The sequence below is a fragment of the Chlamydotis macqueenii genome, chromosome 6 (genome assembly GCF_036417535.1).
Source record: "Chlamydotis macqueenii isolate bChlMac1 chromosome 6, bChlMac1.mat, whole genome shotgun sequence".
Taxonomy (NCBI): Eukaryota; Metazoa; Chordata; class Aves; order Otidiformes; family Otididae; genus Chlamydotis; species Chlamydotis macqueenii.
In genome coordinates, this window is record NC_141561.1 from 41,303,793 (window position 1) to 41,328,059 (window position 24,267).

At 53.3% G+C, this 24,267-nt stretch overlaps 1 protein-coding gene across 2 annotated transcripts; it reads right to left on the bottom strand.

Annotated features, from left to right (window-relative positions):
• Positions 1-947: 947 nt before the first annotated feature.
• Positions 948-24,267, bottom strand: COL6A2 (collagen type VI alpha 2 chain). 2 transcript variants are annotated; one of them, XM_010122933.2, is made up of 27 exons: positions 24,130-24,267; positions 22,576-23,168; positions 21,980-22,000; positions 21,229-21,294; positions 20,613-20,666; positions 20,477-20,521; positions 20,265-20,291; positions 19,963-19,989; positions 19,800-19,844; positions 18,674-18,727; positions 18,221-18,283; positions 17,703-17,765; positions 16,739-16,828; positions 15,803-15,865; positions 15,380-15,442; positions 15,170-15,232; positions 14,577-14,639; positions 14,088-14,138; positions 13,660-13,695; positions 13,230-13,292; positions 12,946-13,008; positions 12,620-12,655; positions 12,313-12,358; positions 11,581-11,733; positions 10,871-11,323; positions 10,526-10,564; positions 948-2,539 (listed from the first exon to the last, which is right to left on the bottom strand). In XM_010122933.2, the coding sequence occupies exons 1-27, from the start codon at positions 24,233-24,235 to the stop codon at positions 1,932-1,934; spliced, it is 3,054 nt and encodes a 1,017-aa protein (XP_010121235.2). In that variant the 5' UTR covers positions 24,236-24,267; the 3' UTR covers positions 948-1,931. The 2 variants fall into 2 exon arrangements, with proteins under 2 accessions (XP_010121235.2, XP_086606928.1); XM_086750802.1 differs by lacking the exon at positions 948-2,539 and adding an exon at positions 6,053-7,578.

The following is a 24,267-nucleotide window of genomic DNA, read 5'->3' on the forward strand; positions in this document are numbered from 1 at the left end:
GCCCCTGAGCCGCGGTCATGGGACTGTGGCATGCTTGCAAGGAAAGGTGAAAAGCCTGGCCATGCTTTCACCGCCACAATTTTAACTCTCGCTGCTGTTTTATTTCTGTTTTGCCCGTTGTCATGGCTCAAGAGGAGCCTTCCCAGCCCCGCTGTCAAGAAGGCTTTGCTGCCAGCCGGTGTGACCGGCTGCTGGACCCAGCGGCACAAACACGAGCAGCTCACCTTGGCAGAGGGACTCTCCAAAAGAGGCGGCACAGCCTGCCTCGTCCAGATTTACAGCCAGCGCAGCCTCGTTCATCCTTGTTGCACTGCTGGCTGTGGCATTTCGCCCTCTCTGGATGCAGTCCTGTTTTGTCCTGCGGCTCCTCGAGTGCCCAGCCCCAGCCTCTCCTCCCCACCCCACCTCCACCACCTTACAGAGATGCCCCCATTTTCAGAGGATTCCCCTGCCTCGTTGTCTTGGCTGCAGACACACAAGTGTTGGATGCAAGAGGGGCTGAAGAAAGCCTGACTCGGGTGCAGTGCCACTTTCACGGTGGGGATACGCATAGCCCCTCGCAAAGAGGGGCACCTGAGGACCCCCGCTCTCCTCACCCATGAGGAACAAGAAGCAGGCGAGGCACGAAGACGTGGTCTTTGTCGTGCCGAGAGATGATGGTCTGGATGGGCACTGTCGGGCTTCAGGGCCGGGGGGCAAAGGAACGGGTCTGCAAGAGCACTGCTGGAGACAGTTGGGGAGAGCTGCATCCTGTGGTCCTTCAGATGCTCAGCACCTGTGCTGCAGGGATCCCCAGCCTTGTGCTCCTGCATTTGCGAGGAGAGGCAGAATACAATCTTATCTGGACGTACCCGCTTAGCACCAGGAGAACCAGCTGCTCGTTAAACCTAATTTTTTTTTTTTTTTTAAAAAAGAGACAACCTACAGAATAAAGAGGCTTTTTCAGGTTAGGGTGAAAAGGGTTTATTTGTTTATTTTTGCAGGCAGCACAATTCAAGTTCAGATCTGGGCACTGCTCAGCAGATACCGGTGGGAAGAAGGCACCACGGTTACTTTGAGCACATCGGAGTGATGGGGAGGCAGCTCCGTCGGCTGCCCAGTATTTTGTGAGATGCTGGGAGGCATGCTGCCCCTTCTCAGCCAGGATTTTGGGTGCAGTAATAAACGAACATGTTCTGTGAATGTCAGGATGGCAGAAGGAAGCAAGGGGCATACAGCCCACAGGCAAATAAAGATGATCTGTGAAATTTGGGATAGATAGAGCCCCAAAGGAAGCATCTGCAGACAATGGTAGAAGGCAGCAAAACCTCTAATCATCCCATTGCTCCCCAGGAAGAGGAGCAAGCCTCCAAGGGCCATGCAAAAGGAAAGCAAGTCGCCGACCATTTCGAGCAGCATGTGATGTGTCGTAAACTCACTCGGTCCTCTCAGGGCAGAAGTAGCGAGAGAACGAAAAAGACGAGATAATCTGGAAAAGCGTTTGCTAAAGAACGGGGGATGTCACAACCGTAAAGCTCCTCGCAGGACGCTGTGGGATACTGAGAGTTTTTGAAAACTAGAGATGATAATTTGTCCTGCTACACTGGAAGGGTTTCTCACCTCTCTGACAAGCCCTCTGAGGATTACAGTAGGCAGGCGAGGCAAGGCTTGGTGTGCGTAAAGCTTTACGGAAGTACATTGTATGGCTCTGTATCCTGCTTCGATCTTGGCTTTAATTAGCACCATAAATGTAAGATACATGACTTTTTATCATGACAATAAAAAAAAAAGAGCTCTGGATTTTGTCTAGAAAGGAGGCCCCAGAGGGCCCAGAGGGCAGCGGTTCTGGGCTAGCTCAGAGTTGCTAGCAACCATACAGAGGGAAGAAAATTAAACAGGTAATATCAGGGATGTGTATACTGGTGAGAGGAGGACATGTGCACTCCCTTCACTTAACATATCCACCTAATGAACCTGTCGAAGAAGCTGGGCTGGGAGAGGCTGTCATAGTCCTTCTCCCGGAAGATGGCTGCCCGGTCCCCGAGGCCAAGCTTCAGCAGGACGTCCATGTCTACATCGCTCCCAAGAGCCACTACCGTGGGCATGACGTCTTGCTTCTTCATGGAGTTGATGGCCTCCTCGAGGTTCTTGCTTCCCGTGATGCCGTCAGTGATGAAGACGAAGGAGAGCTCCGCATTGCGTCGGGCGAGTCGCTGCCCATCTCCTGGGCTGAGCACGATGTTGTTGATGGCATGTATGATGGCTGACCCAATGTTGGAGGATGAGTCCAGGTACTTGATCTGTGCCAGGGCACTGGAGATTTCTGTCAGGTTGTAGGTCAGTGGGAAGACCACATTCTGGTCCCTCTCACTGCCGTACTGCAGCAGCGCAATCCGGGCATTCATGTTGTCGCTGTTGCTCCTAGCCAGTGTCAGCTGTCGGGCCACCTCCTCCACAAAATTGTGAGCCCTGTGGAAATTCTGCTCCCCGATCCTTTCAGATCCATCAAGCAAGAAAACAACGTCAACGGGGCGCTGCGTGCACTGGGCCACTGCAAGCTCTGCAGAAGAAAGAAGAAGACAAGAGTTGGGAGCATACATGATAAAGTTGGGGCTTGCCTCGAGCAGTTTGGGCTGGAGTGGCCTCCGTGCATCTCTGTCTAAAGAAGGACCAGCCCCACCCTGCTGCCAAAGCCTGTCTTTGCAGCTGGTAATGTAGGAGTTTTGCTGCTGATGCCCTCAGCTCCTGGGCACTAGGTCTTAACGAATGTTAATTCCGGGGCCCATGACAGACCTCCACACGCATCCACGAGATTAGACAGGTCTGTGCATTTCAGTCCCAGAATTACATTCACCTTCTTACAGCAGTGCCCAGCTCTTATCTGTAAGAGGAACATCCCAAGATTAATGGCAGGCAGCGTCTGCACACCTCTCAGTTACTTCAAGAGAGTGATTTACTTTCAGAGTTACTCTTCACACACAGATTCGTAGGACAAAAGCTGTTTTCATACCTTTCACCCAGATTAGTTTAATTGGCAAGTACTAATTCCTGAAGAGCTTATAAAGGCTGGGTCACACGGTTGAAAAACAAGACTATCCTTGTCGTTGCACCTGTTTATAGTAAAGCAGCTTTTGTAACGTGCAGCAGACCAATGTTGGAGTGAAACACAGCAAGACATTGTTCTTCAGTCACTCAGAACAGCACCTGCCCACAAAGTGAGCATGTGGGCATATGAATACACGCAGTGAATGAACTCCAAAAAAAAAAAAACAGGCAGAAGAAAATAGCGATCTTTGGAGTCAGCTGTTAGGGACCATTATCTCAGCCCTTTGCAATAGTTACAGGTATTGCGTTTGGTGTTCCTCTGTGTGCATTTCCGTTACTGCACTGTTGAATTTTCTTCTTTCAAGTTTCCTTCTCTGCTGAAAGCACTAGTCAGGCATACGATTGCTACAGCAGTATTGATTTTTGATGGACCTGCTGTGGATGGCCACCTCCCGAGCTGGCAGCAGGGCAATGACCGCATCACCGTCAAGCAGTTCTGTGGCTCTAAGCCTGCATCTCAAATGGGTGAAGTCATGATTGGCAAGGAACAGGAGATTCTGGAGCAGCCCCAGCTCCAGCTTCCATTTCTGGCAACAAGGGGTAACTTTGGGGATAGGAATATCACGTTAGGTCGAATTTCCATATAATAAGCAAACCCAAATTGACAAAGTGCTTCCTTGCTGCTGAAGGCTGGTAAACCCGGATTCAGCGTGGCAGGGTGCTGAATCACTGTGACTCCTTGTGCGAGCTGAGCAACACATGGATGGCTGTTTAGTACATGAGTACCATGTGTGTAGTCAACTTTCGGCAAACAGCGAAGCTGTATTTTAAGCAAAGCAGATACATGCACTCTTGAGACCGCAGAGATAGTGTCCAACCTGAATCAAACAGCACAGCAGGAGCTCTGACGGTGCGTATCGTTGAGCTCACAGACGATTTGGCCCCACTTCCATCCACGATAAAACAGTCCAACCTGATGTGGGAACTTCTGCTGGTACTTGTGGTTTAAGCTAAGTCATTGGACATTGCATAAGGCCGTGGTTGCTTCTATATCATGTTCCCTGACCATGCAGATTGGCATTTTTCCTTAGCCGATGCTGCAGAACATACCCACAGCAACGGCACTCCTCCAGTGGTGCTGAGTGTACACTGTCTTACTGCGATCAACAGGCTTCTGCAACACCCGTTCTGGCTGCACTAGAAACCAACCTCCCAGCGATGCTTTTTTCCCCGTGAGCTTTTTGAATATCGCATTTCCAAATTTCAGCTGCGATACTCCACTCCTTTAAAGCAACAAAGGTACGTACTCACCTCTGCCCAACCTTCCTTGAGAAATGTTACCTAAAGGTACATGGATGCTGTAGTTCCTGGCATGCAAGCGCTGCTGCCACAAGGATGCTCTGCCTTGGCAGCGCCTGCACTTCTGGTCCTCGCCTGCTCTGCGCAGTTGTGGAGGGGGAAGGGGAGGCAGGCATGCCCCTTGCAACCACACAGTCCGAAATCTATGTAAGGGTCTGCAAAAGCAGGTGGAAGCAAGCGCTTGGGAGTGAGGGCTTCGTATCGTGTTGGAGAAGTGTTACCAGTCTGTCTCCGCTGATGCCTGCCTACACATAGTCATACTTCCTGTGACGACCCACCTCCCACATGACCTGAAACAAGCCTTAGGAGTTCCTAGTAAAGCAGACCATGGCTGAGAGCAGCATCACTCCTCAGCTGCTGCAGGAGCCCTCCCCGGAGACACGTCGCTTGCTGCTCAGCCCTCACCGCTGGAGAGGGCTGCCTTCCAGCTGTGCGATAAGATAGCCCATGGGAACGTAACACAGATGCGAGGCAGCGCAGCAAAACCTTGGGTTTGCCCTGCTCCGTGTCACGCTTCGGTGGCAGCTGGGAGGCTGAGGACCCGAGCGCCCTTTCCTGCAGCAAGGAACAAGAATCTCATCCTGAACTGGGAAATAAGCTCTCGGAGGCACCACCATGAATTAAGCCAACTAAGATCTTCACGTCGTGCTTTTAATTGGCGCATCTTTGGTCCTTCTCATGCAGCTTTGCGGCAAGGCACAAACGTCTGCAGCTCACCGTACTGCATACTATGTGCTAGGACACAGCTGGGGACGTCTGACAGCGGCAGCACAAAAAGCAGAAACGCCATCGGTTTTCCTGTCGTTAGCCATCCACCCGGTTACGTGCATGTGCAGAGTAACCCCACCCATTCACATCATGCTCCTGCTTCTCCTAAAACCTGGGTAACCTGTATTTCCTCTATTGTTTTACAGTGTTGACAGTGGAGATTGAAAGTGACAATGAGATGGGGACTGACCTCCTAGCCCTTTCCGGGGCTTCCCGCTTTCACAGCCCTTCCCATGTCTTTGGGAAGGTGTGGACTGACCTTTCTGCAACCCCTTATCCGTGTCCTTCCTTTGCCCAAGAATTTCACTGAAGGAACTGCCGCTGTGATGAAATCTATCTATGGCAATGCCCTCTTAACCGGCATCCTTGCAGACTAAGTGACGCACTACTTTTGGGATAAAAATCAAAACAGAGTAGGGAGCTTGGCTTGCACAGGCTATGTGGAATAAGTGGATTACGACCAGAAATTGGCACGTGGACTCAGACACAGGCAGATCCTCATCCTTTTGCCTTCACCTAAAACTCAGACACATCATGTAAAGCTCTCTGAACTCTTTTCCCTCCTTTATACGCCAACAGCAGAGCTCTCTGAGCTCCTTGTCCCTGCAGACTGGGAGCAAAAAGTGCCGAAACCTTGGGAGAAAGACTGTTTTTGTGCAGCCCGCCTGGCTTGCCCATGTGCTGGGCAACAAAACACCTCCCCTGCGTGCCTGTAGCCGGATGGCTTCTAGCCTGGGTTGGCAAGCTCTGCAGGAAGTTCAAAGTCTGCAAGTTCCCTGTTCCAATTCCCATGCCTGAGCCTGGCTACAGTATGGCAACTGGCTCCACTTTGTACACCTGGAAAAATTACAGCCCAGCCGCATTTCTGAAGACCATACATCTCCCTTCTGCCCATTAAATATGACATTTGCTCAGTATACTTTATTGCAATAATACCACGGCAGCTAGACAGACTGCAACATTCACTTGCTGGCAGTAAGGGCTTCTACTCTTGCGTCTGCACATAAAATGCTGTTTTCTCTTCTCAGAGCTTGAGAGGGCAGTAGTTATTCTGGAGGCAGGAATGGCAGTCACCTGCCTGACTTTTTGTGAAAATCAAGGGCAGCTGAGCTCACAGAAATATCCCTCCTCATCTAAACACACATACCCACAGCGCGGGCGGTGGGTCTGGATTAGCACTGGGTATGGATTGCATGGCTTGTACTACATCAAGTTTAAATACTTGCTTTTACATAGCTCACGTAACGTATCACAGAGGTTTGACTGTGCAATCATGGATTTTTGCTTTGGACTGCCTGGTTCTACATAATCTCTGCCTCTTGGATAATGAACTAATTAATGCTAATTAAGACAGAAAAAACACAAATGCACAAGCAGAGAAAAAGGCAGAGGGAGCTCATACAGCTTCTGAGAGAAGCAATCCTCAGCTTCTGGTGTTCTCAACGCAGGGTCAGGGATGGCCCTCTCCCATACTACTTGCTCTTTCCCTTCAGTATTCCCAACTGCCCATTGACCGGTTGTACAGCGAGAAGAGATGCCCCTTGCTTTGCCAGTCTTGCCGCACAAATGGTTTGCAGGACCCAAGGAGAGCCCTCATGGTAACCCAAGGAAGAGGATGCAGAAGATGCTTCAGAAGCGGTCAGCAAAGACATACGTAGGAAGCCGAGGGAAAAGTGCACCGTTAGGCTCTCTGCAAACAAGGGGCTCGCTCTGGCCCTCAGCCACGTGCATGCCGGCAGCCTCCTTGGTGCTTGCGCGTGGCTGAGGGCTGGGACAGGCTAGTCTGCCAGAGCAGGGCGGGAGTGTGGTGAGGCTGGAGGGGAGCAGCGTGGCTGCTTCAGGGACCGAGGCAATGCAGCTCCTCTGCAGAAAAGCAGCACACAAAGCCAGAGCATCTCTAGACGTTGCTGGAGAAAGTCGCCATGCTCATCAGCCAGCCAAGCTGGAGAGAACTGCCCCTTTTGTCACAGCTGAGCACAAACAAGTTGTTTCACTGGTTGTGTTTCTCCTAAACTAAAAGCATCTACCAATATACCTGTCCCCTCTGCCAAACAGGCACTCAAGGCAAGATGATTACCACCTCCACTCAACCTCCACCTCCACCCACTTCACGCGGTCTCTAATGGAGGTGTCAGCAAAGCCCTAGCACCGTTTCTGGGTCCCCCACAATCTCGCTGTGCACCATTTTGAAGGTGTCAATGAACAAGTCCATCCACTCTTGCCGCTCATTTCCAGTGGCAAACTTGGCTTTTTCGGCGGTAAAGGCCAAAGTGGCCACCAGCTGGGTGTACATGCTGGGGTCTTGGGTTTCCCGCGTGGAGTTTAGGAACTGGGCGATCGAATGTATGGTGCTGGGGAAATTTATGTTGACTCCCTCTTCCATGGGGCGGAAAATAAGTGGGTTTACGTTCCCAGGGTTCCTGTCATCTGCAAGTGAGCGTCAAAAGAATATTTTCAGGGCTTTCTAGCAATGGCTGCGTCTCTGAAAGCTAACTGGCTTTCCTACGTGCACCGCACCAGAGAAGAACAGAGCTAATGAGGGACAGAGAAGTAGACTAAAACCAGATTTTAAATCTTTCTACCACGTTTATGTCTGAGGAACTGTGGGATTTGCACTGAAATCAATCACACGTCAACTGAGAGACCCTAGAAAATGACATGAAACCTTAACTGCCCAGTTCCTTCCTACTCATCCAGCACAGGCACGACGGAGAAGGCCTTGGGGTCCCGCTTCTTTCTGCGCACGGGATTCAGCCATCATGTAGCTCTGAACTCTGCTACATGCACACTATACACAAGATGCTGTACAGCCAGAAAGACATCTAAGGAACAGCATTATGTGAACTCCCGCTGTGCATTGGCTAGGGTGACTGCCCTGCAGCCTGCAACGCTCCTGTGCCGTGTTCGGGCAAGTCCGGACCCTGAGAGCCTCTGTCTCCATCTGGCTGTGCTGGACTTCTTAGATTCAAATAACATCCCAAAGCTCAAAGCAAAGCCTTTTGCATGGGTTAGAAAGAGCCACACAGAGCGTCATGCGGTTTCTATGGAAGCAAGTGGTCAGTTCAGATTTGTTCAGCATTTAACTCATTTAACACTCCAGCATCCTGCCAGCACTGCAGTAATTGATGGGCAGCAACAGAGAGACAAGGGTCTGCCCAGAAAATAGGACAACCGGGATTTCCTTAAGCAAAGCACTGAGGCAGCACGCCCTCAGCTGCAGATGTTAACCCGAAGTGGCAACGTGCCTGGCTCTGCAAGAAGGGAGGGAGCTGGGGTGTACGCCATACCTGTCCCTCTCCCTGCTCTGCTGATGATATCCAGGCTGTCATGTTGACAACACCCCATACCTGGCACGAGCAATTGATTTGCTCCTTAAAGTGCCAGGAGTGCAACTCTGACACCCACGGGGTAAAGAAAAGGGCTGGGTGTAGCTGCCAGTCTTGGCTTGCCTACGGCTGGACACACGCATTGGATGTGCACGAAGCTCACTCACACACCCTGCCAAGGGCACTGTCTCCATCCAAAGGGTTTGCATCTGAATTGGCACCAACTCTTGAGATGTTCTTGGAGAACCAAAGGAAGCTGAGCACCGAGCAGAGAAGCCCCCCCAGGCTCCATCACATGCCTCATGTCACGTCCCATCCAACACATTCTCTTACCACTATGCAAATGTGATAACTGCAAACCCTTCTAGATGATAATGGCAACGCACCACGGACTGTCTAGTGTGACACGTGGAAGGCGCTTTGCCCAAAGGCCCCTGAATCCCTGGACACCACTTAAAACTCAACCTACCAGGCCTAGCACAGATCCTTGCACACCAGGACAACTTTTGCCCACGCTGAAGATGGGTGTACTGGCACTGGTACACACCTACCTGGCCATGTCCCTCCACCTTCCATGTCCTCCAGGGAGCAAGTGTAGAGCCTACACTTGACCTGGCCCATCTACTGCACGACTTGAGGGATTCACTCAAGAGGAAACATCCTCAGGTGCCTCCTCAAGCCATTTCTGTTCTGGTCCCCAGGACTGTCAGGTACCACCGAAGTCTTCTCACCTTGCATCAGGAACAGAAACACTCAAGTGCACTACAGGGAAAGGACCACCAACCTCGCCTTGCTTTGGAGCGCTTTGATGGCCCAAGTCTGGGAGAACATGAATGCGCCACTGCTTGGGTCAGTCTCTCTCCCGCAGCGTTCCTCAGAAACAGGGAGACTGCAAAGACCAAAACCTTTGAAGGCACCTCAGTGGTCACCAGTATGGTATGGGGAAGTCACTTCCTCGTGCACGGATCTGCAGGACAAAGCTCCTCAGAGGACATTGCAGAAGAGCCTGATAGCTCAGCATCACAGTTGGGCATTGTGCTCTCTGCATGGCCAGGTGCAAATAATCAAAATTCTAGTGAGAGATTTTAGACGGGAATAACTTTCTGTCTTCGGATTTCTGAGCATCCTGGGACCAGTTTTCCTTTGCTTTGTATGGAGATGAAGGGACTTCTTTGAAAACGCAAGTTGAGATTCTGTATAATACTGAGTTGAGGCTGGGGACTTTCACAAAAACATATTCATGGCAACAGCAGAGATAAAAATTGCAAGGACCGACAAAACTTTGTCCCCTAGAAGCTTTGTGTATACCAGCAAATAGTGCATCTGTTGTATTTAAACAGGCACAGAGACTCAGGCAGCCAGGATCTCTAGGAACTCAGGTTGCAGATCTGCCCCTTAACAAGCAAAACGTGGTGAAGTAAAGGCACCTGCAGCGAGCAGCAGCCGTCTCTCTTACACCAGAGGATCCTTACAGCCTTCTTCCTTTAATGCAACACCTGAAGTTAATTGTTAATTAGATACAGCCAGCGTTAGAGAAGCCAAAGCTTTGGGTCCACTATGGTGTCATTTTCCAAACGGTCCCTACCCCCTGCTCTGCCCTCGCCACTCCCAAGGAGCATCCTGCCCAGTGCTGCAGGTTGAGCTCTGCGTTTCTAAGGTCGCATGGATGGGAGGGTTCAGCAAGGGGGTTTTGGCTTGATGTGTAACAGAGATACAGAACAAGTGAGACATTTAATTGCCGAGTTTGGAGGTCAAAACCTGGTGGGCTCCTAGGGATTAGGACCTGGAGGAACATCAGGGCTGAGCCACGCCGGTGCACTAACACGGCGCGCTCGTACCTACCTGCGCAGAGAACTCAGAGAGACAGGAGAAGAGCAGGAGGTGAAAACCTGGAGCCTCTCCTCATGTAAAATAACGCTATTTCCCAAACCTCTGCCATCCAAAGGGAATGAACAGGGTTGTGCACCCTCCTCAGCCCTGAGCCTTGTGCACTCTCCCCCGGACCCACCCCTTTGTGTAAATGGCACCAAGCTACTTGTAACGTTTACCTGTCTGACAGGGCAGCTCGGGGCAGACGATCTGCGGATCTGGAAGGAAAAGAAACAAGGAAAACTGAGTGACGTGTTGCCATCCTCCTTCACTTCAAGGGGAAAGGACTCCAAAGGACTGCCCCAAAAGGCTGGCCCATGTCTGAGGAAGGACTCTCTATTCAGGGATACATAAAGGTCGTATCCCACCACAAATGACCCAACCTACGAGCTACTGGCCAACCTGCTGGGACATGGTGTTTCTACAATTGTTGGAACGTGCCGTACGTGCTCCCCACCTACAAACCCCAAGGAGTGAAAACTCCAGTTCCAATAAAAACCATGCAAGCAGGACAGGTAACAGACCTGGGCAGAGCACGTCCTCCATCTTGTCAATGAACTCCTCTGCCACCAGGTCTGAGAAGAGCCTCATCTTCTGGACTCGCTGGGGTTCATTGCAGGCGATGGAGACCAAGGTCTCGCTCTGTTCCGGCTGATCAAACATGTCTCCAATGCCAATGGTGTTGACGACCACATCTCTACCGCAAAGAGCCCCTAGGTTCTTGTCATCATCCCGGGGGTCGTAGCGCCCATCCGTGATCACCACAGCAAACACTTGGGCTTTCTCGCGCCTGCTTTCCTTGATGAGCTTATTGTAGGCAAACTGAAGGGCAGACGGTGTCCAGGTGCCTCCAGCGATCCACTCCAGGCGCTTCACTGCTTCCTTGAAGCTCGACAGTGAATCAATACGCTCATCATCAAGCTTGATGGCTTCGAAGGTCCCCTCATGACTGTACTGCACCACACCAACACGGGCACCTGCCAATGAAGCGTCATGTGACTTGGCTTTGCATCCTCAGTGAAAAACGGAGAAAATCAGCAAAATTTCCTATCAGCAAAGAGCTGCCTGATTGGCCTACAAAGCTGGGAAGGGAAGAGAGAAGAGCAGAAACTGCTGCAAAAATGCTGGACAGATGCATTGCAGCCCAGGACAGCTACAGACAATGTGGAAGCTGGAAGGATCCAAGACCCTTTTATTTTCCCTCTGCCCACCTCTGTCCCCTCACAGTCCAGACCTGTCTGCGACTTGGGGTCCTTGGCAATAGAGCCCAGCCGGCTGACCACGTTGACAACAAAATTTTTCTCCAGGGTGAAGTTGGTGTAGCCAATACTCTCAGAGCTGTCTATGACGAACATGATGTCCAGGGCACCGCAGCGCTTCTCACAGTCTGGGGTGAGTGACAGAAGGAGGAAAACACAGAGGTCAGTGATGGTGGGAACAAGAGCCACCAGGGTGGAAGAGACCATCTGTGGGAAGATGGAACCAGTTAGCACCACACCAAGCATCCACAGGGCTTGTGGTGCTCCCCGCAGCTGGCAGCACAGGGAAGACTTCACGCGCATCTTTCTGTTGGCTTAAACCAAATCGTTTTAGCCTTGCTGTGTGATACGCTTTATCCTATCGTCTGGACCATGCAACTCTATATTACAGCTCCCTGCTCCTGTGATGGCAGAGCTAAGTTTTGGGAGGTAAGCCAGGCTGCCCCTTGCAGCGTCACCTCAACTCGGTGGTGGGCTGGGGCCGGAGCAAGGAGGGAAGGACTTCCCGTGGTGTCTCCTCTGCAAGGTGCAGCGCTGTGCAGAGTGACAAAGAGCCCCCGTACCAGCGGCTCAGTGCAAAGGGCAGCTTATGGAGCAGAGTTCCCTCAAAGGATCTCCTGAAGAAGGAGGCAGCCTCTGGTGACCCTCTTTCCTCATCCCTTGAGTGGTCATTCCCCTGCCCTGGGGAGAGGTGATGGTGCACTCACCACAGCATCCACACGTCTCTCGCACGTAAGTCATCACGTCGCAGTCCTGCCAATGAAGGGGTGAGTGGTGAGTGCCTCCCTCCCCTTACGTAGCAGCCATCCCCTCTACGAAAAAGGCTTCCCTTTTCTTTCCCATCCCGCAGAAGCCCTCCCCTCTTTCCTTTGCTCCCCATGGGAAGCCATGGGCCACCTCTGCTTGGCAGCATCAGGACCTGACGCCCTGTGTTGTTCCCAGGCTGTGCACGGCAAAGCCACGTTTGCCCCGGAGAGGAAGAGCTCCTGGGGGCTGCAGAGCAGCGGTACTTACCGTCAGGCCAGGGTCTCCTGGTGGGCCGGGGGTCCCCTGTAAGGACAGCACAGGGATTTCAGGCATAGCTTTCCCATGAGTTCCCTTTTTGGGAACTAGGCTCCAGGGCCAACAAAAAAATGTGGCTTTTTGCAGAGATCTGCCATGGGAAGAGCAGGAAAACCTCGCAGGGAGCCAGCAGACATGTCTGACTGCTGGTGTCCCCTCCAGCAAGTCCTGCTGCGGGGAGACCTGCCTGGGTCCCGCTGGGCTTTAGAGTATCAAGAAGTGGGGAGGAGAGGAGGGAGCCGAAGCATCTGCTCAGACATGATGGCATGGTACTGTACCTCGGGGCCCGCTTCCCCAGTCGGACCACGGGGTCCGGGCTCCCCTCCTGGGCCAGGATCACCCTGGGGAAGAAATAAGGAAGGGTCAACTATGTCCTCAGCAAGGCTGGCGATCCAGCCGCTGCTGTTCGGGGCTCCTCCTGACCCCCTCGTCAGGTACAGCCCTGCTAAGCGTGGTCACCAGCCTGTCAGAGCTGAGCCTGGGGACACGGGGCAGGCAGGAGAGTGGGCAGAGACGTGGGAAGGGCACGCTGACCCCGTGGGCAGTACTGAAGTCTGCTTACCGGTTCTCCCTTCTCTCCTTTGGTCCCTTGCACTCCTTTTGGTCCAAGCTCACCTCTTACTCCCTGCTCGAAGGAAGGAGAAGCAGATCATGGAGCACATCTGGATGTGCTCTGGCAGAGGCACTACCGCTGCGAGCCCGTCAAGAACATGTGCCTGCCTGGCCCAAGAGACCACCCTCTAAACCAGCAGCTCAGAGCAGAGCAAATAAATGGTGTTTACACAGGCACTGACTATGAAGAAAGAAGTTTTGCAAAACATGTTTCAGATGGTTTCAAAAGGAGGTGGGCTTGGGAGATACGCCCAGGCTCTGGACCTGCAGGGCAGCTGCCGGCAGGACGAGCTCCCCGGCCACACACCCGGAGGGTCGGGCAACATCTTCCCGGCATTTCAGTCAGTTCAGAAACAGGAGACAGAGATGAACACACTCACCTTGGGCCCCGGCTGCCCCTTCTCGCCCTTGTCACCCTGTGAAAGGAGAGGAGGGAGAGGTCAGCATCCGACTGATACCGGCCCGGCACTGCGCGTGCATGCATCCAAAGCCTGCAGTGAGGGGCACAAAGCTGAACAGCGGGTGTAGCTTCAGGCTGATGGTTGGGGTGGTGGGCACAGCCGCCTCCCCGCCGCTGCCACCGAGGCTGCGGTCTCCGGCACCTCGGCCGTGAGGCTGATGGAGCCGCAGCCAGGTTCACTGCTGGTGCTCAACCCCCTCGCCCCCTTTGCAGGCTTCACTTTTGTGTGACCCCGATCATTCTTCTTCCTCTTTCCCTCTTCTCCCAGGCTGCTCAGCTCCAACAGCAACCTCCATTGGAACAGGCTTCTCGTGGCGTGTATGTCAGCACTGGACGAGGCGTACGTACCTGTGGTCCTCTGGGTCCAGGGTAGCTAAAGCCCGGTCTGCCTCTGTCACCCTTTGGAAGAAAAAAAAGACCTGTCAGAAATCAAACCCAGTCCTTTTGACCTGGTGATACCAGCGACAGCCAGAGCCAATTTCATCCCCTCTTGGGGCAGAGACGCCACCAGGAGCCGGGACTTCTGCAGCTGGCCCTGAAACACCGGGAACAGCTGTGCAGAGAGAGGCTTTGCAAGGTCTTGGGGGTGTTGCATGCCAGGGACACCCCTGAATCTGAGCAGGGTGAGGGATGTAACCAGAGCTGCCTTGGCCAGAGCAAGACCTACATTTCTGCCCCATAGGTCGAGTCAGGTTCAAGCCATTCTGTTTCCAGAAAGACACACAAGTTTCTGCAGTGAATTGGCCATTAAAAAAAAAAAAACAACAAAAAAAAACCCCCAAAACCAAACACTCAAAAATGCCCTTTCAAATGCACAGTTGCATTCAGGGATTTTACCTTTGGTCCTGGCGGTCCGGCGTCACCTCTCGGGCCCAGGTCGCCGGGGTCCCCACGCGATCCCTGCAGGAGAAGGAGAGGGTGAGGCTATTCCCTGCAGCTCCCTGGCCACACAGGGGACCACGCTGGAGAAACCAGCTGCTGAGATGATGCTGCAGGACCATCTCTCCTCCCAGTAAGATTACTGTGACAGTGACTGATTCAGCACTTGGGCTTCTGCATCCCATGGAACCACATGGATGTCACAGCACCACTGCCACAGTGGGGTGCTGGACCAACCACAGACCCAGGAGAAATGGGCGCCAGGGAACCACATCTTCCCTCACCCCGTGACCTGCTCTGATGGGTCCTTCCACATTGTCATGGGAACACCTGTGACCAGTAGTGATGGAGAAGCAGGGACTCCTGGGTCCTGCAATTCTTCCTTGCCCCGGTGAGGGCTAGCTGGGGCCTCTGGGGTAGCTTTTAGCCTCCCCGAGAAAAGGTCGTTCAGGCTCCCCTTGGAGGGAACAGTGCAGCCAGCTTATGTTGGTAGGGCAAGCTCTCACCACAGAGGGAGGACACGGTCACATAGATGCCCCAGGATGACTTACTATCCCGCCTGGCTCTCCCACAGCACCTGAAGGGCCTCTGGGTCCGGGCAGTCCTTGGTCTCCCTGCAAAGCAAAGCAAGATCCAAGAATGTGAAGGGGCAGGTAGAGGCAAGTGTGCATGAGGAGGAAAGCTGGGGGAGCTGCCCCGGACAGCAGCAGTGCTCTCTCTCCCTCCCTCCTGGCTGCCACCAACCCCTGCTTCATGCTTACCCTTGCTCCTTTGCTTCCAACCTCACCGGGCAGGCCACGAGGACCCTCTGGACCAGGATCTCCCTGTGAGGAGGGTAAAGATATTCCTGGTCATCCACAGTGCTCCTCAGAGCGAGGAGGCATGATGCCGTTCCCAAATCTGGTGTTTCTTGGCTTGAAACACAGTGTCAGGACAGTGTGCCCTCTGAACATGTCTCTTAGCCTCCAGCTTTGCTGCCCTTCATCCCCTCTCTGGATCAAGCCCTAGAAGAGGAGGCTGCACGCGTGCCAGCAGCGGGCACAGTGGGAGCAGAGCACCCATGGGGACCTGCAATTCCCAGCTTTGGCAGTGAACACTTCACGGCTGGGTCGCAGCACATCGCACATGCCAGTCCTGCGCATCTTGGGCTCATTTGCAACGGTCTGGGCAGTCGCTTTACTCACCCTTTCTCCTTTGGCCCCAGGAGTGCCTCTGTTGCCTTTTGTCCCTGGATCTCCACGCCGGCCCTTGGTAGACACAGAGTCACACAAAAGGAGTGTGAAGATGGACGCTGCCCGAACAGTGACGCCTGGCTGCCCTGCCTGCTCCTTCCTGGCCCTAGAGACATCTCCTTGCCCCCTCAGCGAGCACGCCCCTGGCAGCGGGGGAGCAGGGATGTCTATGCTGGCACTGCTTGGAGGATCTTGCCTTTGGCTTTCGGGAAGCCAGACTATTCTTTCATGAGGATGGTCACCGCAGCGACCACAAACACTTGTGGTTCATTCCTGCAGGGTTAAATACTCTGCTTTCCTTCCAGCTCATCGGGCATTGCTTCCCCCGCCGGTTCTCGCACAAGTACACAAGCCAGCTGGGCTCTGGCCTCTTGCTGCTGGTGGAGCCATGCTGCTGTATTCTGCCAGGGAACATCATCTTCAACCCACTCCCCAAATTTTGCAGTGCCCCACCACGTTAGCTTGGGTCTGCGTGGCTCTGTCGATGTTGTGACATGGCTGCAATTTCATGCTGCCCTTGTCAGAGAGCTCTACCATTAACGGCTACCAGATCTCCACTCTGTGAGCTCCTACCAGAAGCCACAGGTTTGAGGAACTTGCTAGAGCACAGCCAAAGGGTCCCTGGGCATCCACAGAGGCATGTGTGGTTACGTGGGAATACGGGATGCTTCTCGTCAGAAAGGTGAAATGGTTAATATCAGGCTTAGGATTATGGAATTACTGCTCTATGAAGATGGGGAAGACAAGGAAATCAGTATCTGCACATCTTTTGGGATGCAGAAGGCAGGATGGGCAGGCTAAATAGGGCAACTTCTCAGCGCTTATCCGTGAAACTGGATTGGGCTCTCGCGGTGCGCTCACTGTCCAGGGAGCTACTCAGACACTTACAGGCTCTCCTTTGGGTCCAGGAGGTCCCGTTTCACCTTTCCTTCCCTTGCTTCCAGCAGGCCCTTGAGCTCCAGGGTCACCTTGAAGTCCCTTGGAGAAGAAAAACAAATACAACCTGTCAGAAGAGAGGCCAAGGTGCACACACACCTCGTGCCCTGTGTCAAGCAGTCCACCCTTGAGCAGAGGTGTGTATGAACACACAACTTGTGCTTCCACACTCCCACCACGCTCACGTGCCAAAGCCACGCGCCCAGGCTCCAGCCTTGCAGCAGTGTGATGCTGTGTCACCTCTTCTCCATCAGCTACTGCAAAAGGCTTTTCAGCTCTTCCTTACAGCATCTGTCCAGCCCTACCTAAAGCCTGAGGGCTATTTCAGCCTTCTCTACCCTGTCAGAAGTAACTAGCCATCAGCACAGTGGGTAAAGCCTGCGTCAGATCTCTGAGCAATTAATCCTCAAAGTTTACTGACGTGAATAAAACCAGTCTGCAAACACTGGCACTGCCACAAACACTGAGGAAGTCGTCAGACTGTGGCAGGGGAAACCATGGCCAAACAGAGCCGTTCTACTCAGGAGAAGACGGGAAGAGAAGGAAAGATGCAGTGCACCGGATCGGCTAGAAAGGTAAACACTCCTAAGTCTGTTTTGCTTGCTATTCTCTGCTCTGGACAAACACTCAATACCCATTCTCATTTTGCTCTGGGCAGCTGCAGGGATGTTGCACCGTCCCTTCCCCTGTTGCCCACTGGGGACACAGAAGGCAGGAGAGCTCACTTGGCCACCCAGGGGCTTGTGCTTCCTCTGTGCTGCTGGGCTAATTTGCAGAATCACCAGGATGCCCTGGCAAGCAGTCACCTTTGTGCTGCAGTGGCCTATGACCAGCAGTTGGTACTGCTCCAGCTCCATGCCGTGAAGAGCAGAACCCAGTAAGACACCGGAGACCCCTGAATGCTGCATGAACCTACCTGGTTTCCTTTTTCTCCTGGAGCTCCTGGGGGTCCGCTGCGACCAGGCCGGCCAGGATCTCCCTGAAACAAACAGGGAGTGATGGTCATTGCCTACATTTAGAACACTCTCCCAGGTTGCCCAGAGAGGTGGTGGAAGCCCCATCCCTGGAAATGTTCCAGGCCAGGTTGGCCGGGGCTCTGAGCAACCTGATCTGGTTGGAGATGTCCCTGCTCCTTGCAGGGGGGTTGGACTGGATGACCTTTGAAGGTCCCTTCCAACCCAAACCATTCTCTGATTCTATGATTCTACATCAGCACGTGATTGCGCACCACTGACATGCACCATGAGGAGCCCAAGGAGCAGGGCTGGCGAGGCTCTTCCCTCAGCTCCTGTATCTGGTGATGGGCTCCAGACCCCAGGGCCGATGGGCTCCATGTGTCGCGAAGGACTTAAGTGCAAATATAGGCAATGGCATTTCACTGTCCCTACTGGTGGCCTCTGCCCACGCTCGGCTCGCTGTTCAGACCACTTGTACCTTTATGCCTTCGTCTCCTCTTTCACCTTGGTCTCCTGCATCTCCTGGGTAGCCGTCAGGGCCCTAGGGAGGGAAAGGACAAAGAACCACACACTTTGCAGTGGCAACAGCATGCACTTTCCCTGCAGAATAAGTCAACTGTCTTAGAAAGTTGCTCTAGAGACTAAAACAGTTTTTGCTTCTTGCTAGCGTGGATGAAAGGAGCAGCTGCTCCTCTCTGTATGGAGGGGAGGGGAGGGACACTGGGAGATCTCAGCTTACTTGCCCATGGAAAGGAGGCACAAAAAATTCAGGCTGTGCTCCCTATTTCGGGGATCCCAGGCCTGGGAACAGATCATGCAACCGGTAGGAAAATGGGCCAGTAACCCCTTGTTGGCCGTATCTTTCTGCACGTGCAACTCGTTGGGCAGCTACACATCTGACATGCCTAAGGAAAGAGTAAAGTGTTCCTACCTTGTCACCAGGGTCTCCCTTGCATCCCGGTGGTCCAATTCTGCCCAGCTTGCCCTGCAAAGGTAACATTCAGAAGAAAAAGACAGAGAAGCTTTAGTTGACAAATGGAGGAGGAGAGAGAAGGGTAAAAGCCCCGTGTGGCAGCACAGATGTTGGTGGGAATTCAAGCATGCTCATCCCGCACGCATGGCCTGGGTGATGGACACGTCCCTTCAGGCTAAATTTGGGGGTAACTCATGACCACAGTCGTGCTGGCGCTCCGTCAGGCATCTCGCCTCAGAGCAGCTCAGGTTTGCCGTAGCCACGTTGCCGGACGGACGCCGTGAGAGCAGTGCCCACCTTGCTCTGCGCCCTGAAACGGCTCTGCTGGCAGCACTTAGCTCACCCCAGCTAGAGAGCGGTGGGGACTGGAGGACTTCAGCATTTTAGAGCTTCAGTAGGCATTTGAGGAGCAGGAGGAAGAACTGGTATCATCTCACAGCTGTACTTGGCTGGCTACGTGAGAAAGTGCAGAGCAAACCCAACGTGTGCCGGCCAGCGGACAAAGCCAGCTGTAACCCCGGCTGTCCCGCTGCGGTACATCTGCACAGCACGCAGATCTAAGGCAGGCTGCGGTCCTCTGCACCGACTGTGGAAGGGACAGAGGATTTCAGGGACTTTGTTACAAGGTACTTGAACCTGGCTTTAGGGCTTTAATATTAAGAACAAGCATAGCTTAGAGATGAAATTTTGGATTCTGTGAAACTTGAAAACCAAATTTCTGCGAAACTTTCTGTGTTCAGGCCCTGTAGGGGTCACACACACTCAAGATGAGATCTGCACCCAGATGATCCAGCCGTATCACCTCCCGCGGCAGGAGCACAGCCCGGGCTACACATCTCTTTTCCCGTGGAGAGCTTGCAGATGAAGGGATAGCACCTCTGTGACCTGAATTAATTCATCTCCAGGTAGCTCCCTTATTTCTACAGGACATGCAGGGTAACGTGCAAACAAGTTTGTAGAAAACTCAGTCAGAACAAAAAGGCGGTGTGGAGGATGGGAGAAACAAAGTGACCTGTGGGGACAAGGGTGGGTAAAGAAATGAAGCACCAGCAGGAACATTTCAGGGTGCTCCCAGTGCTGTTACCTTCTGTCCATCGGTGCCGTTCCTGCCTGCCAAACCAGCGGCACCCTGGGATCAAGGGGAAAAAAAAGATCATTAAAGATCAAAACAGATCAGTGATCTGTTAATGCACACTCAAGGGTCGGTAGCTGGAACAACACGCAAGTTTGAAAATGTCCTTTCTTACCCTCCGTCCGTCGGATCCAATCTCGCCCTGGGGAAGAAGAGGACAGGAGTCAGCCAGTCTTCCTACATCACCGCCCAACCATTTACATCCTAAAAACATCACGACTTCACAAGATCATGAGCAGTGCCTGAAGGAGACAGGCTTTGGGTTGCACCGGGAAATCCCTCCCCATGTCTGCAACTACGTATTAATAGGGCTGTTATTCTCCCCATCACAGCTAAACTCTCCCCCTTTGCAACAGTAAGGTGTGCATCCCCACCCCCCATGTGCCCAGACATGCCATTTGGGTTTTTCTTTCTCACCTTCTCTCCTTTCAGCCCTGGGACACCCTAGACATAAAGAAAAGAAGAAAAGTGCTGTGTTAGTGCCTGGGCATCAGCAGGAGCGGAGGCAGTGCAGTGCCAGGGGTCTCGGGTGGGACATGGGCAGGTGGAGAGGGAGGAGCAGAACTCCCCCTGCTTTACCAAAAATCATCGAATGGGAAGAGCTCAGTCACGGATTATAGGTTTCTTACCTTGGGACCAGGGTATCCAATTGGACCTTCAATTCCTGGGTCACCCTTAAGGGAAGAAGGCACGCAGAGTTAACTTGAGCATGGCAGAGACGCGGCCCCAGCTAACGCAGGCACAGGGGGACTCTCCTCAACTCACCTGCCGTCCCTTCAGCCCAGGGGAGCCTGGCTCACCCATGTTCCCCTTTGCACCCTAAGGAAAGAAGAAAAACAACATGAGTCAGGGCTTGGTGCTGACCATGAGAAAAATGGCAATTTTTGGGAGCATCAGGCTCACTGCGGCTGCTCCTACAGAGCTTGGGGCAGCGTGCTGGCGGAGCAGGACCTGCTTTATTCTGGGGAAGCCAGGCTAGATTGGGAGGGGAGCACGCAGAGCTGGGGGTAGGAGACTGGGACACCCTGCACACGTGAGAGCTTTGCTCTTGACAGTGGGAGAACCGGAGACAACTGCTGCCTCACTCCTGTTGCCCTCAGGTGCCGGCTGCGGCCTGGCACAGCCGATGCTTGGATGCCTCTCTGCGCTGCTCTGGACGTGTCGGCCTCGGCATGGACACGAGGAGACACCGGTGCTGGCGGTGTGCTTCACTCACTGCAGCACGGCAGTGTCCCCAGCCGAGTCAGACGGTGGGGAGGGATCTCCCACCTGGGTGCTACGCTTGCCGAGGCCGCTGCAGCCAGGGTGAGATCTAGGGCGTTCGGCAGCCTCTGCGGCAGGCATTGACGTTATTCTCCTTCCACAGGTTTAGGCAGCTTACCTTCTGCCCTCGGTATCCCTTGGGACCAGGTGGACCTGCAATCTCCAGGCAGCTCATCTTGTAGCACTGAAAGACAACAAATCAAACAGGGGGTGGGACCCCCGTGCCGTTTCACGCGCTGAGCCAGCGCACACCTGAAGCTCGGCTCAGCGCCGCGGCCCCCCACGCACCTCTTCCCGTGGCCACAGTGCTAAAAACTACCCTGGTTCCAGCTAGGTCGGAGATGAGACAGCAACCAGCATGCGGAAAAATGCTGCCCGTAAATCAAAAGCAGAAAGTTGCCACAAGCACATTAATTACGGCTTGGCTCTGGGCCCAAATCGAAAGAACAGGACTGCGCAGAGTCCGGCTCTTCCGGAGCTGTCGGGGACGTGCATACCTTTTGGAGCATCACCCTGCACCCTCCTCCCTACGTGTGCCAAACCCTATCCACCTGATACCAGCAGGGCAGGAGCTTCAGCCTGCAGAGCACCTAAAAAACACGCCTCCAAAGTGAGGAAAGGAGTCCATTCAGTAGACCTGACTTCATTGCAGAGGAGGGGGAGGCCGGGACCGAAGAGTCCAGCACGCCATTTTAACCACTGGGTGAAGGGACAGGTCCCCAGGCTCTGCACTGATCCACAGGTGGGCAAAGGCCCATCCTGCGCAGCCCACTGTGAAGCGAAATCTGGCCTGGTACTTCAGGGTATGACCCAGTCTTCCTTATAAACCTGTGTTGTGTGGCAAGGGTGTAAAGGTGCTGCTCACTCACCTCTCCGTAGGCTTCGTGTTTCTGCAAAGGAGAAAACAGGATGAACAGAATCAGTTAAGGTGGTCAGCCCCGAGAGAAAAACAGCATCACACCCTTGGAGGTGCATGCGACAGCAAGGGAGAGGAGGTGGTAAAGGTCCCACGGCTTTAAAAATGTTCTCAGCAAGGTCCCTGACGAACAGTGCCTCACAGGTGGGGCCTCAAAGACCTGTGGGGTCTTTGCTGCATACTCTTCCATGTGCTCCTGGATGGGGAGCAGGCTGGGGTATGGGTCTGGCCATGGGCAAGAGCCAGGACTAGGGCGACAGCCTGCCCAGACACGCTGGGGAACAGAGCTGCAAACCAAGGAGTGCTGGTTAAGCACCAAACCAGAGAAATCAGACATGCTCGGGAGTCCATTTGGCCCTTAAGTGCTGAAAGGACATTAAAAAAGGAAGAGAAACAAAAGGGAGGCTATTCCTTGCTAGCGGTGGTCTCTAGAGCCCTGCCAAAACCCACCACGGGGCCACTAAGAAAGCACCCTCCCCCTCCACGCACCGTTTCTCTTGTGTCCCCCCCCCCGGTTACACACCCTGCACCTCAGGTGTCACTCCTTACCATAGCTTGGATTATCCTGTCGATGGTGTTCACGTCGATATCCAGGGTGTCCTTCTGCGTGATGGCATAGTTGTTGCGGTACAGCTCGTGCGGCAGGTTGGCGATCTCCCGCAGCCCCTGCTCGTAGACGTTCTCGCTGGGGGCCACTGCGAAGAGCTTGATCCCCATGTCTCGTGCCCTCTCAGCCTGCATCTTCATCCCCCCGCAGGGGCTGCCAGTGACGTGGCCGTCAGTGATGACTATGGCAAAGTTCACGCCTGAGGCCGTCTGGATCTGCTCCGTCATGTTGGAGATAGCGCAGTCCGTGAAGGTGCCCCGGCCAAGGTAGTTAATAGCAGAGAGCCTGGGGAGGTATATGTCCTTGCTGCTCGTTAGAGGGCTGTAAACTTCCACCACATCCGAGTAATGAAGTCCGCCAAACTGCCAAGTGATGTAGACTTGGTTCTGGTAGAGCTCACTCTCCAGTTTATCGATGAACACGGGGATGAACCGCTTTATTTGATCCACGAGGCTCTGGATAGGCACAGTCTGCAGAGCGACACTCTCCGAGGTGTCGATGATGAAGTACACATTGATGGGGCAGTTCCTCTTTTCTGCACAGAAAGAATTATTCAGATCACGTCAGAGCGCTTCATGCGCCGCTGCAACCCCCCTTCACCGTCCCCCAGAAACCTGGACCGAGAAGCATACGTAGACAGCACGCAGAGGACAGCACATGGAGGTGTGAGGAGAGCAAACAGCAGCGCAAGGCTGGAGGTGCGGCTTCCCGCGAGGGTGTTGCAGCTCTCACTAATCAGGAATTATTCCCATCCAGGTTGGAGGAAACGAGGAAACTGAGGACGAAGCGCCAGGTTCTGATGAAGGCGGCAAGGGTATGACTTTTACTCTCCTGCGCTAAGCGAGTGCCCTGCCTGCCAGGCTGCCGGTTGCTCTCTAATTTGCAAATGTTTTCAAAAATATCATACCCAAGTGCAACGCTGGAAAAAGCACAAGTCCCACTTAGCTCTAGGAGTAACATCTGTGTTCGGGTCAGACGACTCTCCAGTGCCCAGGACTTCCAAATCCTAAGATCTGCTCAGTATTGAATCAATCTTGAAAATCTTGCCATTTTTTTTTGTAAGTCAGGCCGGACACGTTAAATCGCCTTCTCTGCATTGCAACTGAAAAGTGCTGAAATGGTCAATTTACGGTTGGACTCGATGACCTTAAAGATCTTTTCCAACCTAAAGGATTCTATGAAATTCAAGATGGACTATTTTCTGACGTCAGACACAGAGCTGGGAGAAGCGACCGCTGGCAGACCCCAGCTCTTCAATAGCTACCTCTCTCCACTCCAACGCAAACCCAGAAACGGGCGTTCCGCTGGAGGACGGTGTTCCCTACAGACAGATCACTACCCCAGGGCACTGCCCAGGAGTGTAAAGGGGCAGGAGATGTTTAAGTGCCCCTGTCAGTTCCTTGTAAGCAGGCTCTACGGCTGAGCACGGCCATTGCTTTCGGTGAAATTGCTGCCTACAAAGGAGAGATAGAGACACAAATTATCTGGTTGATTACCTGTACATAAGGTAGGACTGACATCTCCAGAATCCACATCAAGCTGGGCACGGAGAGGAACTAGAGCCACACAAAGGAGAGTGGAAAAAAAGGCTTCTCGGAACATCTCAGCAGTTCCTCTGGATATTTAGATGCCTG

Coding starts and splice junctions, on each gene's coding strand:
- COL6A2 (XM_010122933.2), bottom strand. CDS start 24,235: ATGTTCCGAGAAGCCTTTTTTTCCACTCTCCTTTGTGTGGCTCTAGTT. Junction 19,990..20,264: donor CAGGGCTGAAAGGAGAGAAG/GTGAGAAAGAAA, acceptor CTTCTTCCCCAG/GGCGAGATTGGATCCGACGG. Junction 2,540..10,525: donor CGAGCTGCCCTGTCAGACAG/GTAAACGTTACA, acceptor TTTCTTCTGCAG/AGCTTGCAGTGGCCCAGTGC.